Here is a 13,820-nt window from a genome sequence, read left to right as displayed (position 1 = left end):
TGTTCCACGACCAGGACGGAATCCGCATTATTCCTCTTCAATCAGAGGTTCGACTACCGGCCGAACCCTCCTTTCCAGTACTTTGGAGTAGACTTTACCAGGGAGGCTGAGAAGTGTGGTACCCCTGTAGTTGGCACACACTCTCTGGTCCCCCCCTTTTTAAATAGGGGAACCACCCCACCCAGACTTCCACGCAGTGTTGACGAGGCGTGTCAACCAAGACAGCCCCTCAACATCCAAAGCCTTCAGCATTTCTGGACGGATCTCATCAACCCCTGCGGCTTTGCCACTGTGGAGTTGTTTGACTACCTCAGTGACTTCCATCAGGGAAATTGGCGATGATCCCCCAGAGGGCGTGTTAGTCGGATTCAGGAGTTCCTCAAAGTGCTCCTTCCACCGGCCGATAACCTTCTCAGTTGAAGTCAGCAGGGTCCCACCCTTGCTCTACACAGCTTGGATGGTTCCTCGCTTCCCCCTCCTGAGGTGCCGGATGGTTTTCCAGAAGCACCTTGGTGCCGACCGAAAGTCCTTCTCCATAGCTTCTCCGAACTTCTCCCACACCCACTGCTTTGCCTCTGACACAGCAGAAGCTGCCGCCCTTCTAGTCCTTCGATACCCTGCAACTGTTTCCGGAGTCCTCCCGGATAACATAACCCGGAAGGACTCCTTCTTCAGTTGGACGGCTTCCCTGACCACCGGGGTCCACCACGGTGTTCGAGGGTTACCGCCCCTTTAGGCACCTAAGACCTTGAGACCACAGCTCATCACCGCAGCTTCAGCAATAGAGGTTTTGAACATCGCCCACTCAGGTTCAATGCCCCCAACCTCCACAGGGATGGCTGAAAAGCTCCGCCGGAGGTGTGAGTTAAAGATCCCCAGGACAGGGGCTTCCTCCAGACGTTCCCAGTTCACCCGCACTACCCGTTTGGGTTTACCAGGTCTGTCCAGAGTCTTCCCCCACCCCTTGATCCAACTCACCACCAGATGGTGATCAGTCGACAGCTCCGCCCCTCTCTTCACCCGAGTGTCCAAAACATGCGGCCTCAGATCAGGTGATACGATTACAAAATCGATCATTGACCTTTGGCCTAGGGTGCTCTGGTACCACGTGCATTTATGAGCATCCTTATGTTCGAACATGGTGTTTGTTATGGCCATTCCATGACTAGCACAGAAGTCCAACAACAAACGACCGTTCGGGTTTAGATCAGGGAGGCCCTTCCTCCCAATCACGCCTCTCCAGGTGTCTCCATCGTTTCCCACGTGTGCGTTGAAGTCTCCCAGCAAGACTACGGAGTCCCCTACTGGAGCCCCCTGCAGGGCTCCATTCAGGGTCTCCAAGAAGGCCTTTCTACATACATACACACAATACATTTATATATTTATTAATTTATTAATAAATATATTTATTAATATTATAAATATTTATATTATTTATATATATATATATATATATATATATATATATATATATATTATTATATATTAATATAAAAAATATATATTAATATTTAGATATATTTATATTAAAAAAGGAAATAGTTATTATATACAGTGCATGAAATTATAAACAATAAAATACCATACATGAATGTAACTCTGACCGTTATAAAACGTGAGTAACCTGGGCAGGGTCAGTAGAAGACTGTCAGAGGTCCAGTGGGAGCTCAGGATTCTGGACGTTCAGATGCGTGTTCGTTACCCATGGCATCACCATGCAAACACAAAAGCCTCGTCGGGACTAAATCCTCTCCAGACCTTGTGCTTTGTTCACATCCACTGAGCCAAGTCAGTCTGTCAGGAGTTAGCCGCTGACCCATGCTCCTGTGTGTGTGTGTGTGTGTGTGTGTGTGTATAAAAGTGTGTGTTGGTCTCGACCTGTTCTCTATTTCCTCCCATTGTTGTAACATTAGGTCCGGTGTATTATCTTAATACCCATCTGTCGTGACTCGTGTTCCAGTTTTACACTTTCACACTGGAAGCTTCTTTAAACTGAATGTGTTGAACATCAGGGGAGTAAATCACAAGGTTTCATCACGACACAATATTAAATCAACTCTTTGGACATAGCAGTTGCAATATTCAGTTATTCAAAAAAAGAAATGAGAGCACGCAGCTCCAGGAGGTCATGGTTATTTTATGTGCACTGACGACCCCGAGTATTTAGAACAGCAGTCCAAACTGCGTAATGGGTTTCAGAAAGTTCCGCCTCAGGTATAGCCCGACTGAAACGTAACAAAAGTGGATTTTCTCTACGTGGCCCCTGGGGAGTCTGGGTAATTCTTTGTTGCTGTGTCTGGAGCGATGAGCTTTTACTGTGATCCACATTCTTCTATTAGAGAAATGGCCCGAGGGTGAGCTCACTTCATGCTGTATTTATTTATTTTTAAGTGTTAGCCAAGTTACCCAGATGCAAGCTATGAATTCCACCCTCTTTGCATGTAGCACTAGTTGAAGGAGGAGTGTGTGTTTCTAACAAGCGAGCTGCAGCTCAGCTGTGAATAGACTCGGCTCATTACAGTGTCGGATAAACGGACCTTACATCACTTAGTTTTTTATGGTACTGTAAGGAGAGCACTCAGGCTGACGGACGATATCGTTTTATAGTGTTGGACACATCTGCACCTGTAATCAAGCCTTCAGATGACATGTGTATAAACTTAAGTGCAGTACTGAACTAAGCTTACAGTGTTTAAGTCTATAAAATGAGTTGATGTCTTTTGGTTTGTCCAACCCAACATCCCAAAACCCAAATATATTCATTTTACAATGAAGCTAAACAGAAAGTCTCACATTTGAGAAGCTGGAGCCGGTGAATGTTTGGCGTTTCTGCTTGATTTAAGGATTAATTGTGTTAAATAACTAATGGATGAAGTTGGTAATTAAAGATTCCAAGAATGTTTTTGTCTCCAGCTTCTCAAATGTGAAGAAGTTCTGTTTTTATATCTTTGTAAATGAAATGTTGCTCAGACATCCGATGTCTCCTGGGTTTCTGGGAAGCTTTTCATACACTAAACAATTTTCATAAGAAACATAATCATCAGTTGCAGCCCTACAAACATCTAAAACATAATTGGGGAATGTTTCTATAGCAGGACTGTATACTTATCTCAGCTGAACTACAACGATCCGATATTCAAATCATCTCTAGTCACTGACTTTGTCTCGGTGTCGAGCCGCCTTGTAACGCAGTCGTTTGAGTGAGAACCCCGGATACATATCCAGCGTTTGGCTGCCTTTAGGCTCTTCCAATCCAAGACGATGCTAAGCATAGCCTACACTTAAACTCAGCTTGCCTTGAAATAGATTCACGACTGGCCGCAGCATTGCTGGAAGACCTCAGTTATCTATATCTCAAACCTCTAAGGAGTCAGCGCATTTCTGCCAGACGCATCTGCACCGATGCACTGAGCCTTTCAACTGCGGAGCCGCACGCACCACATGTGGACACGTTTATGACGAGGAATGGATTCACTCTCCTCCGCCTCCTCTTCCCCCCCCCATTATGTAGCACTTAGGAAACAAGCTGGTCAAGCAAAACAAATTGGATGTAATTATAGAGTAGCTTACACGACCACCACGCCCATGCAAATATGTTGCATTACTGCCTTTGTCTTTCTCCGCCGCTTCAGTTTGAACTCTGCTTGTGTGCTCAGCCTTTTCCTCTCTGCACAGATCTGTCCAGTTAAGGGGCTCTGCTCAAATGGATGAGGGTCTAAATGTGGCGCCGGAGCCGCGAATAGGATGTGGATGTAACTTAACTTGATCATCAAACTGCCAGCAGAACGTCACAAATAGTCCTCAGACAGTCACAAATAGCTGTGTTTGCATAGCGAGCTGCCACCTTGTTATTTATGTCAGGAGGCTGTCCCTGCAGTCGATGGGGAGGGAGCTGCTCTTCATGAATCACACTGTTGGTCCTTTTAAAACGTGATATTAGAGGTTATATCTGTTGCATCTACGACGTCACCGGCCTCATTTTACACGACGCGTCTTTAAAACTCATATAGTTGGCCACATGGAGGTGGCATAACTCAAAACTTTGTACTCAAATGTAACATCGCAGAGATGGTCGATTTTTAAAAGTCAAATGAAACAAAGAAAAGCAGAAACTTTGTATCGTGGATACACGAGCAAATATATTGAGAAATGCCTTAAATTATTCGTCAATTTACTAAATTGATACGGATTACTTTTCTGTCACTGAACTTGTTTCTCCAGAGCTAATCTTATAGCGCTGGTTCCACGTGCACTGTTTCGCACTGATGAAGGTACGTCTGAAACTGTCAAAGCTCCTGACAAAGAAATGATTAGTTGATTATTCAGTTAGTGCATCAACAGTAAATTAATATAGTATATAAAGTTCCTCCCCTCACCTGTGGTCATGAAGGGTCATGACCCAAAGAACGAGAACGAGAAAGAATCGTGGCTACAAGCGGCCAAAATGGGTTTTCTCAGACGGGTGGCTGGCGTCTCCATTAGAGATAGGGTGAGAAGCTCAGCCATCAGGAGAGACTCGGAGTAGAGCCGCTGCTCCTTTACGTTGAAAGGATCCAGTTGAGGTGGTTCATCTAGTAAGGAGCCACCTGGGCGCCTCCCTAGGGAGGTGTTCCAGGCACGTCCAGCTGGGAGGAGACCCCGGGGAAGACCCAGGACTCGGTGGAGAGATTATATCTCCTCACTGGGAACGCCTTGGGATCCCCCAGTCGGAGCTGGAGGATGTGGCCCGGAGAAGGGAAGTTTGGGGTTCCTTACTGGAGCTGCTGCCCCCACGACCCGACCCCAGATAAGCGGTAGACGATGGATGGAGTTATTTTTTGTCTTATGTTATGACTTGTGGTAGGATCGTCTGAGTTGTTCAGATAAAATAAAACCTTTAAAGATGTCGCCCTGAACTCTGGAAACACTGTGATTTGATACTTTTCCGTATTTTCCGACCTAATAAACAAAACCGATTTTTAATTGATAATGAAACTTGGAGAGGTGATGCACCTCAATACTAACCCTCTCCCCTCCCTCATCGTGGGTGGAGGACATCTTGAGATCGTGATCTTGAGCAACACAACAGCTTCGTCACACGCACACCGCTCTCACACCTTGTTGTACAGGGAGGCTGTCAGACACCTTCCTGTGTCAGACAGTCTTGCACCTGAAATGCAGGCGTGGATTGAAACAGTGCTGAAGGCAGTGTATGCAAATGAGCAGCCTCACCACCTGCCGGCAACATGCAGCAGCAGCAGCTGTCTGAATCTGCATATTCATGAGGTGGTAGTCATTTAGCTGCAGGTGTGAACACTCGACGTGGGTGGTGTCTTTATTAAACGTCTCAGTGTTGGTTGTCCGCCCACCGTGCAAATTAATGGCAAGAAAATATAATTCTGACAGAGATGCAAAATGGTTAACGGTGGAGCTGAACTGACTTCACTCAACCTCGACTGATGTGTTTACCTAACCTATTATCTGCAATCTGGCTGCCTTGAAAGCTGCATATGGCGGCTGGTTGTGTCCTTCACACACACACACACACACACACACACACACACTCTCCACATCGTCATGTTTAGCTTTTGTGTGGCTGGCCTGTGGTTGACACAGAGATGGGACTCCTGTGTCAACACCACATGGTTGAATGACACTGCAGTCCAGGGCTGACTCTGCAAAGCGGGCAGTGAGGTGTTATTAGTTTTCTCTTTCTTTATGTAAATTGCACGATATATTTGTCTGGCTGTGATGACAGTTCACTTCCTCTACCTTTTATCGTCTGTGCTACAGGACAAGTCAACGGGTGACTGAAGGACGCACAATTGTTTGTATAATTCAGACATTTTGTGAGTTTTAGGAAGATTCCTCTGCTTCTTCAATAGCATTAAATGTCCTCATTTAGGTTTAGTAGTGCTGTGAGGGAAGGGCGACCTATCTATTCAATTCCAGATTCATTAGGCTTTTAAGTTCTGCAGAAGTTTGCAAAAGAAGTAATAGAAAAGTGGTTGAACTGTCCAACCATGAACCATTCAGCCAGGGGTATGCAACGCCTCATCTCTCTCCCCACTCCTGGACTCTCTAATGTAGGATAAATGATAAATGATGGCAAAAGATTTATGATTTGTCATTAAAATGTCACATTTGCAGCAGCAAGAAAACTTTAACGCTCCAGTTTTGGACTGCTGCTGGCCATGCATTTTTATTTATTTATTATACCTGCAGTATGCAATGTGTTAAATTCAATAACTTTATGTAAATATCTTTCATACAAGAGCAAAGGTGTCCTGTAATACTCTCATCATGTTGACTATATATGCATACGAGTTTATTTATTGTGCTAGATGATCCAAATTTAATTAAACGCCTCTAAATTAGGTTCAAGTTGTGCGTGCGTGTTTCCACTCCTGAAAAGGATGCGTCATTCATAGCACACTACTGTATCCAAAAATAAAGTGCGTCATTAACCAGGCCAGAACAAGAGTGACGGCTGCACCGTCGGTTTTCAGAAAGCTGATCATTCAGAGTGAAAAGTCTGATCTGCTCTCTTCTCTGTGGACATGTTCACGCCAGACGATGTGGTGGACATCTAGTATGTAAAACAAGTGAGGTTTTGTTTTCAATAAATAAACCTTTTTAATCGTGTGACCAAAACTTACTTAAGAGGTTTGATCAAACACTAAGGTTAGGCTGCTCCGACATTTTAAAGTGTCCGATGTTATCTGTAGAGCTGGAGTTATGTTATGAGTCGGCACAGCTTGTCTTGGCAAAGAAGCTGACATTATCAAAATACAGAATTGGATATGGACACCAAAATATGCTTTTCACCACTTCACTGTTTTTGTTGCATGTCCGTGTGCACACAACACGTGTCACTGAGAGGAAGACACTGACCCCAGCCTGCTGTCAGCTACAGATGATCCCTCGCTGACACCTTCTGTTGCCTAACCTTCCCCCCCTCCCTCCTCTCCCCTGGTAATGGTGTGGTGGTCTGCTCATTGACCTCTGACCTGCAGGAAGCAGTAAAGCCGTTATCGGCGTGCCACAGGGCCATGGTGCAGCCTCGTTTTTGTTTTTGAAATCACATTTTCCAAGAGGATCAGTGGGATATCCATACATATCCAAAGCTTTATTAGAGCAAGATGAACCAATCAGCTCATGTCGGCCTCATGAACCTGGTGTGCAGATTATATAACGCTGTGTGTGTGTGTGTGTGTGTGTGTGTGTGTGTGTGTGTGTGTGTGTGTGTGTGTGTGTGTGTGTGTGTGTGTGTGTGTGTGTGTGTGTGTGTGTGTGTGTGTGTGTGTGTGTGATGTCTTTGCAAGCTCTGGCCTTGTGTTAAAATAAAATATGTGATGCATTTGTGCAGGTGGAACACGGAGCTGCTCTGTGGGAACATCTTTACTTGTTAAATAATTATTTCTATCATTTGTTCTTTGAACATTTTCCGTTTCTGAAGAGAAATTGCGGTTATTTAATTGTTGTAAGAAGGTCACCTGACCCGAGTCTCTTCTCCAATAACTGTGGGAGAAGAGTAATTACACGATGAACCCTTTTCGATGCTCGTGTCACGAGGATGGAGGCACAGAGAAAACGCTGAGCTGCGTTGGCAGTGATCCTGGAGTCTCTGATGGCGGCAGGATGCTGAGCGCCTTCGTCTCTCTCTGGTGCCCCTCCTCCTCCTCTTCCTGGCATCTCTTCGCCAGACCAGCTTTACATCCTGCTGGGATCGGATTATGACTTTAATTCTCTGCTTCCATTACCAGTCACCATGGCAACCCCATCCTTCATGTCACGCAGAGTACAGCACTGCGCCGGCATAAAGACGTACTGCTGCATTTAATAGGAAATATTGACGTTTAAAGCTTTTATGTGTTTCTTTTCACCGTGGCACAGATTGCATGTGCTCGTGGTGTTCCCTGCAGCTCGTCTGTGGTCTGCCGCGGAGTCTAAAGTAGACGCTGCTCTGAGCTCTTTGTCTGGGGCTGTAGGTGGTCCCGTCTGGCCGAGCATGAAACCACTTCGAGTAGGGTTCTGATACTAAAAACGTCCCTTCTCATCATCCTGCATGGCTCTTTAAAAGAATCCACCAGAGCCGCAAACTATCTCTGGTATGCATTTATCCGTTCTGTGTATTTGGGCCCAAGATGTCTTTCTGTGCCAAACTGCAAGTAGTCATCAAACGTGCTGTGAAACCAGGACTGTAATATCCACTGCTTCATATTCATGTCCTGCTTCTCTTGCCTCAAAATGCACACGTGCTTTAAGTCTTTAAGGTTTAAGGCTCCCGCAGTGTAAAGTGTTTCTCTGTAAACCTGCACACCCCCCCCCTTATCAAGTAAGCTCTGCTGCACTAACCCTGCATATAAATTTAATAAGCAACCACTGCCAGCATGTTGTCTTTTATAGGGCAGAAGTATAGTGTAGTGTAATGTAGTGCAGTTAAAGTATGAGGTAAATGTACCTCATTAGTGTGTGTGTGTGTGTGTGTGTGTGTGTGTGTGTGTGTGTGTGTGTGTGTGTATAAGTGTTGTGGTAATGTTTAAATGAAAGACTTAGATGCAAAGAAATGCAGTAAAATAAGTTATTACGCGGCCGGACCTCCCTGGGGGGGTCGGCTACACTTATTCCTGGAAATAAGAATAAATATTCTTTAAGTTTTAGCACAAATGATCAGATAAAGTGAGATGTACTGGTAAATGTACAATCTAATGGTGTTGTATCATACTGTATATAGTTCTAATGTACTTGTATAGTGTAAGAGAAGTGATTGGTGCTGTATAGTGTAAGAGAAGTGATTGATGCTGTATAGTGTAAGAGTAGTGATTGATGCTGTATAGTGTAAGAGTAGTGATTGATGCTGTATAGTGTAAGAGTAGTGATTGATGCTGTATAGTGTAAGAGAGGTGATTGATGCTGTATAGTGTAAGAGAAGTGATTGATGCTGTATAGTGTAAGAGTAGTGATTGATGCTGTATAGTGTAAGAGTAGTGATTGATGCTGTATAGTGTAAGAGAAGTGATTGATGCTGTATAGTGTAAGAGTAGTGATTGATGCTGTATAGTGTAAGAGAAGTGATTGATGCTGTATAGTGTAAGAGTGGTGATTGATGCTGTATAGTGTAAGAGAAGTGATTGATGCTGTATAGTGTAAGGACAAATGTTATTTTCCTTGAAACGTAGTCGTTGGTCAAGGTAATAACTAACAGGGATTCAAATAAAGCAATATTTCCTACATACTGGAATCCGAGCTTGCTCTTAAAATGTTTCTATCAAACCTTTTGCTTGAGAAAAGCCCAGTAAAACCTGTCTTATACACTGACTAAGTTGTAGATACTCCTCCAGTAAATGCAGCTTTTGCAGTCATTTCATTTGCAGGACTTTTCCTCCTGATCTGGATCTATAACTTTTCCCTTGTGGTGTTTGAAAGCACCTGAGGTTGCACACTTAAGTTCAGGTTCTCAGGACTGCAGGATTTGCAGTGATTGACAGGAAGCACAAGACAAATGACAGCAAATATCTGCAAAGGCAATTAAAATATTCCTGTAATTTACAACTTCCCCGACCGGTTCTGAACTGTCCTGAGGTTGTAAAGCGGGAAGGTGAACCCCACCCGCCTCTCACACGATGTCTTGTTGGAAAGGATTTTCTGACGTGTCCTGACTTAAAAGGTGAGAAAGGAAACAGCTATCGCAGCTCCCCTTTCCTTTTCTGCCTCGCTATGATTACGATCACGAGTAGATGTAGACGCCGACCTTCAGTGTCTGGCAACGAGCCCCGTGTGTTACAAAGACGCACGCACGCTCTCTCCTGTTACATTTTCTTTCTTCTGCACACACTCTCTCTCTGTCCTTCACACAGGCTTAATTGTCTCCTCTATGAAGGACAATAAGGCGTCATGCTTAAAGTTGAGTGGGCAGCCCGGTGGCAGGTGACGTCACTTCAAGCAGCCGCGCTGCTGCTCTCAGCAGATCTCCACATAAAGATGGCGTCACAGTCTACTTCAGCTTTTGTGTGCGTGGCTTTGATTTTTGGCTGTGTTTGCACTAACAAAGGATGCTCTGAAGGTTTTTCCCCTGCATGTAAGCAGCCGGGTTCTCTGCAGCACGGCTCTCTTTCTCTGCAGACGCATGGAGTAGTGCACTAACCTTCATCACATCGACAAAACTGACTGCAGTGAAGAGGACTGCTTGCTCCGGTTGTCATAGTTGACAGAAGTCACAGAAACGAGCTCTAAACTTTAGGAAGTACAAACCAACAAAACCTCTATAACGTCAGAGTTCTGAACGGCGTCTGTCATCATGCTGAGTCAGTTTTTGTTGTTTTGGACCTGCTGTGTTTGTGTGTGAATCCGTTACTGATATCCAGACATCAGGGCTCCACTGCAGAGACGTCACGACCTTTGACCCCGACCCTCCCCTGAACTCTGACCTCGGCTCCTCTCCTATAACGCTCAAAAACCAGAGGCCCTAAAATAGACAAGTCACCACAGCGGCGTTTTATGGCTCTTGTATTGAGACCCTTATTATGCATTGTTAATGTTGATCTAAACTTCTGGCTCGTCAAATCTTTGTTTTCAAATATGACACATTTTTACCAATTCTGCAAATATTGTTGTAATTATTGTTGACTAAACTATCTAATATTAATGTTTTTGCATAATTGAGAAAAAGATATTCAGCGAGACGCCTCACTGTACGTGCAGATGAAAAGAGAGGACATGCCTTCACATCCCCGGGTGTGAAAGTGCTGTGGGAGAGACACAGACAGGATTACACACCACATTAGTGAGCTAAATAGTCTGAAACAAAGAACCCCCCCCCCCCCCCCCCTCCCTGGAGAGGATTAGATTACTAAACACTCTTACAATCCGCAGAAACATGATTGGGTTGAATACGGTGAATTTGTCATGGAAGCTAATAGATTTCCTGACTGAGGAACACGTTGTTTGCATCTTCGCCGTGAGACACGAGCGCTGCACAGACCTGGGGTTTGTCTTCTGAGGAGCATCGCATCCAATCGGCTGCTTTCACTCGTACCTGAAGGCTGTTTATTCAAACTGAGGACGCTTCAGAATCAGAAATGTGTAATTGGTAAACCGCTGCTGAAACATCTTTAAATCGTCGTTTCATATATAGCATCCGCCTCAAGGTTCATGTTTTATTTCTTAATAGTGTATTTATTATTTTCCCCAAAGTGCAGCCAGGTATCTTCTGGTCCGACTACTTTGTGTGAAACTGAAAAAGTTAATTGATTGTGTTTTCTTGATATGTTTTGAGCCAAAGTGCAACAGAATAATGATTTTAGCAGCAAGTGATCTCGAGCCTTGTTGGACTGCATGTTACCAAAAACAGCCAGCAGAAGAAAAAAGGAGAAGTTAGCATTTTAGGGTACACGGACTCATTTTGTGTCGTTATTTGCGGATATGTCCTGACCTCCAGGCAGGACATTACCTCTCCTCCCTCGCCGCCGTGTAGTCCTGGCTCCTTTGCGTTGGTGTCAGATCCAGTGTCACACAGACGGACACAATGGCCGCACTGTACTCCCCTCGCAGCATTGTTCTCGCCTGGACATGGAGGCACAATGAGGCCCTTCACACGGGACGGAGAGGCTGGCAGGCCCGCTGTCAGGTGCTTTTCTTCCAGGCTTGTTTGTGAGCTGAACCCGCGAGGAGAGTTTGTTTACAACGACAGAGCGATTCTGAACGATTGGCCCACGATTAAGCACAACATGCTGATTCTGTTGTTGCATGCTCACTCGTTAGAGTGCAAGGGTCTTCAACGCCAAAGAGCCCTCAGCTGGAAGAGACAGGCAGGGACCCCCGACTACTACATATAGGATTGAGTTGCATATTAAAATAGGCCTCCAATAACATGCAGGGCGGCTTAAAGTGCAAACATTATTTTTTATGGAGCACAACATACTAAATAAATAGCTGATAGATGAAGCTCTCGTGATTCATGGGTAATAAATATGATTTATTTTGCAGAATAACTTGATGTTATCTTTGCTAATATGCTGGATTTCTTTAAAAAACAAACAATTATATCTTATATATTATCAAACAATAACTCTGCGGCCCCCCCTGCAGTAACTGTGAGCCCCCCTATAGATGTGAAGCTAACACAGTCTGACAGCCAGCGAAGTTGTGGTGCTTTAACCTTTTACATCAGAGTTATTCTCCGTTTAATGAAGCAGGAGTTGAGAGTAGACCCGCTCTGCGTCTTGTACACGAGCGTCTTCCTGCACTCGGCTCCTGGAAGATTGAAACTGTTCTTCAAAACAACGTTTCGGTCCCGACGGACCCTTTTCCAGAAAACGAGTTCTCATGTTCTCATCGTCTCTAACTCGCTCTGAGGCTGAAGGGACAAACTTTTATCTGATGTACTGATCCAATAAGAACACGGTCTCCTTTTTACACTGAGCTCCTCCGCAGTGTGCCAAACATGGAGGTCCTTTTCCAAACCTGCTGAAAGTGAGAACAGAGTTCATTTTGTTAGAGCTAAGTTAAAACAAAAAATAAATAAATTCAGAAAAATAATAAAATCATTAATTAACAAAATACAAAAAAAAATTGATATATATTTTTTAATTAATTTATATATATAAATTAATTAATATATATATATATATATATATATATATATATATATATATATATATATATATATATATATATATATATATATATATATATATTATATATATATATATATATATATATATATATATATATATATATATATATATATTTATATTTTTTCTTTATTTCTTTCTTTCTTTTTCTGTAAAATAAATAAATAAAAGATCACATTGATGGGCTGTTTCCACAGAAATTTGAGTCCTTTTTATAATATGTGCGTGTGTGCACCATATTTCTGTCACTAAAGAAATAAATTCTCACTTTCACTGCAGAATGAACACACACACACACACACACACACACACACACACACACACACACACACACACACAGGCACTAAAGCAGTACATATTAACGCAGCTGGCAGGTTTTATGGGACACAGAGTATTGGGTCAGATTAGGATGTCGACCCTGAGCAGATGAAAATGTTTGCAATTACAAAAACAAGTTCAGTATGTTCCCGTGATGTAGGACGGTCATATAACATGGATTCTTTGGAGTTATAGTTTCGACATTTTGATCTGAAAGGGGGTTTGTAGAATGTGTTTGTTCATTACCGTGTGTGTGTCAACCACTTCAGCTGAATGAAGCAGCTGCATCTTCAGCAGCAAAGTTATAAAGATTGTATTTTGATTTACAGATTTCATCCCTTTAGCTAACTGCATCCTTGAGGGGGGGCATAGTCCGAGAAAAAGATCACAAATGAACAAGAAGAGATTGTAAAGTTACACATTTGAATACGTAGCATATCTCTAAATTGTTTGCAGATCTGTTGCGCTGCTTTGCATCAGAGTGTAGAAGTGTCCCTGTTTATAAAGTGGACTTCCTCATCTCTCGCTTCTCTCTGCAGGATTCGTCCTCAGCTGGCCAGAGAGAAGATTGAAGGATGTCACATCTGCACGTACGTGATGCCCGGGGAGCCGCAGGTGATCCTGGGGAAAGACAAGTCCTTCACCTACGACTACATGTTCGACATGGACTCCGAGCAGGACGCCATCTACACCAACTGCACGGAGAAGCTGATTGAGGGCTGCTTTGAGGGCTACAACGCCACCATCTTTGCATACGGACAGGCGAGTGTTTGACCTCTGTGTGTTCCAGGTGGTGTGTGTGTGTGTGTGTGTGTGTGTGTGTGTGTGTGTGTGTGTGTGTGTGTGTGTGTGTGTGTGTGTGTGATCACTAGTTACAGCCCTGCTCCT

General features: G+C 43.8%; 1 protein-coding gene across 1 annotated transcript in view; it reads left to right on the top strand.

Annotated features, from left to right (window-relative positions):
• The window catches only part of kif21a (kinesin family member 21A), a 47,110-nt gene that overhangs the window by 5,367 nt on the left and 27,923 nt on the right, over positions 1 to 13,820 (top strand). Inside the window, 1 exon segment of the mRNA XM_029433168.1 lies at positions 13,472 to 13,694. Coding sequence (XP_029289028.1) covers positions 13,472 to 13,694 — 223 coding nt within the window.

The sequence above is a fragment of the Cottoperca gobio genome, chromosome 6, assembly GCF_900634415.1.
Source record: "Cottoperca gobio chromosome 6, fCotGob3.1, whole genome shotgun sequence".
NCBI lineage: Eukaryota > Metazoa > Chordata > Actinopteri > Perciformes > Bovichtidae > Cottoperca > Cottoperca gobio.
Note: the sequence above shows the minus strand (reverse complement) of the source record. Positions and strands in the feature narration are given on the sequence as shown.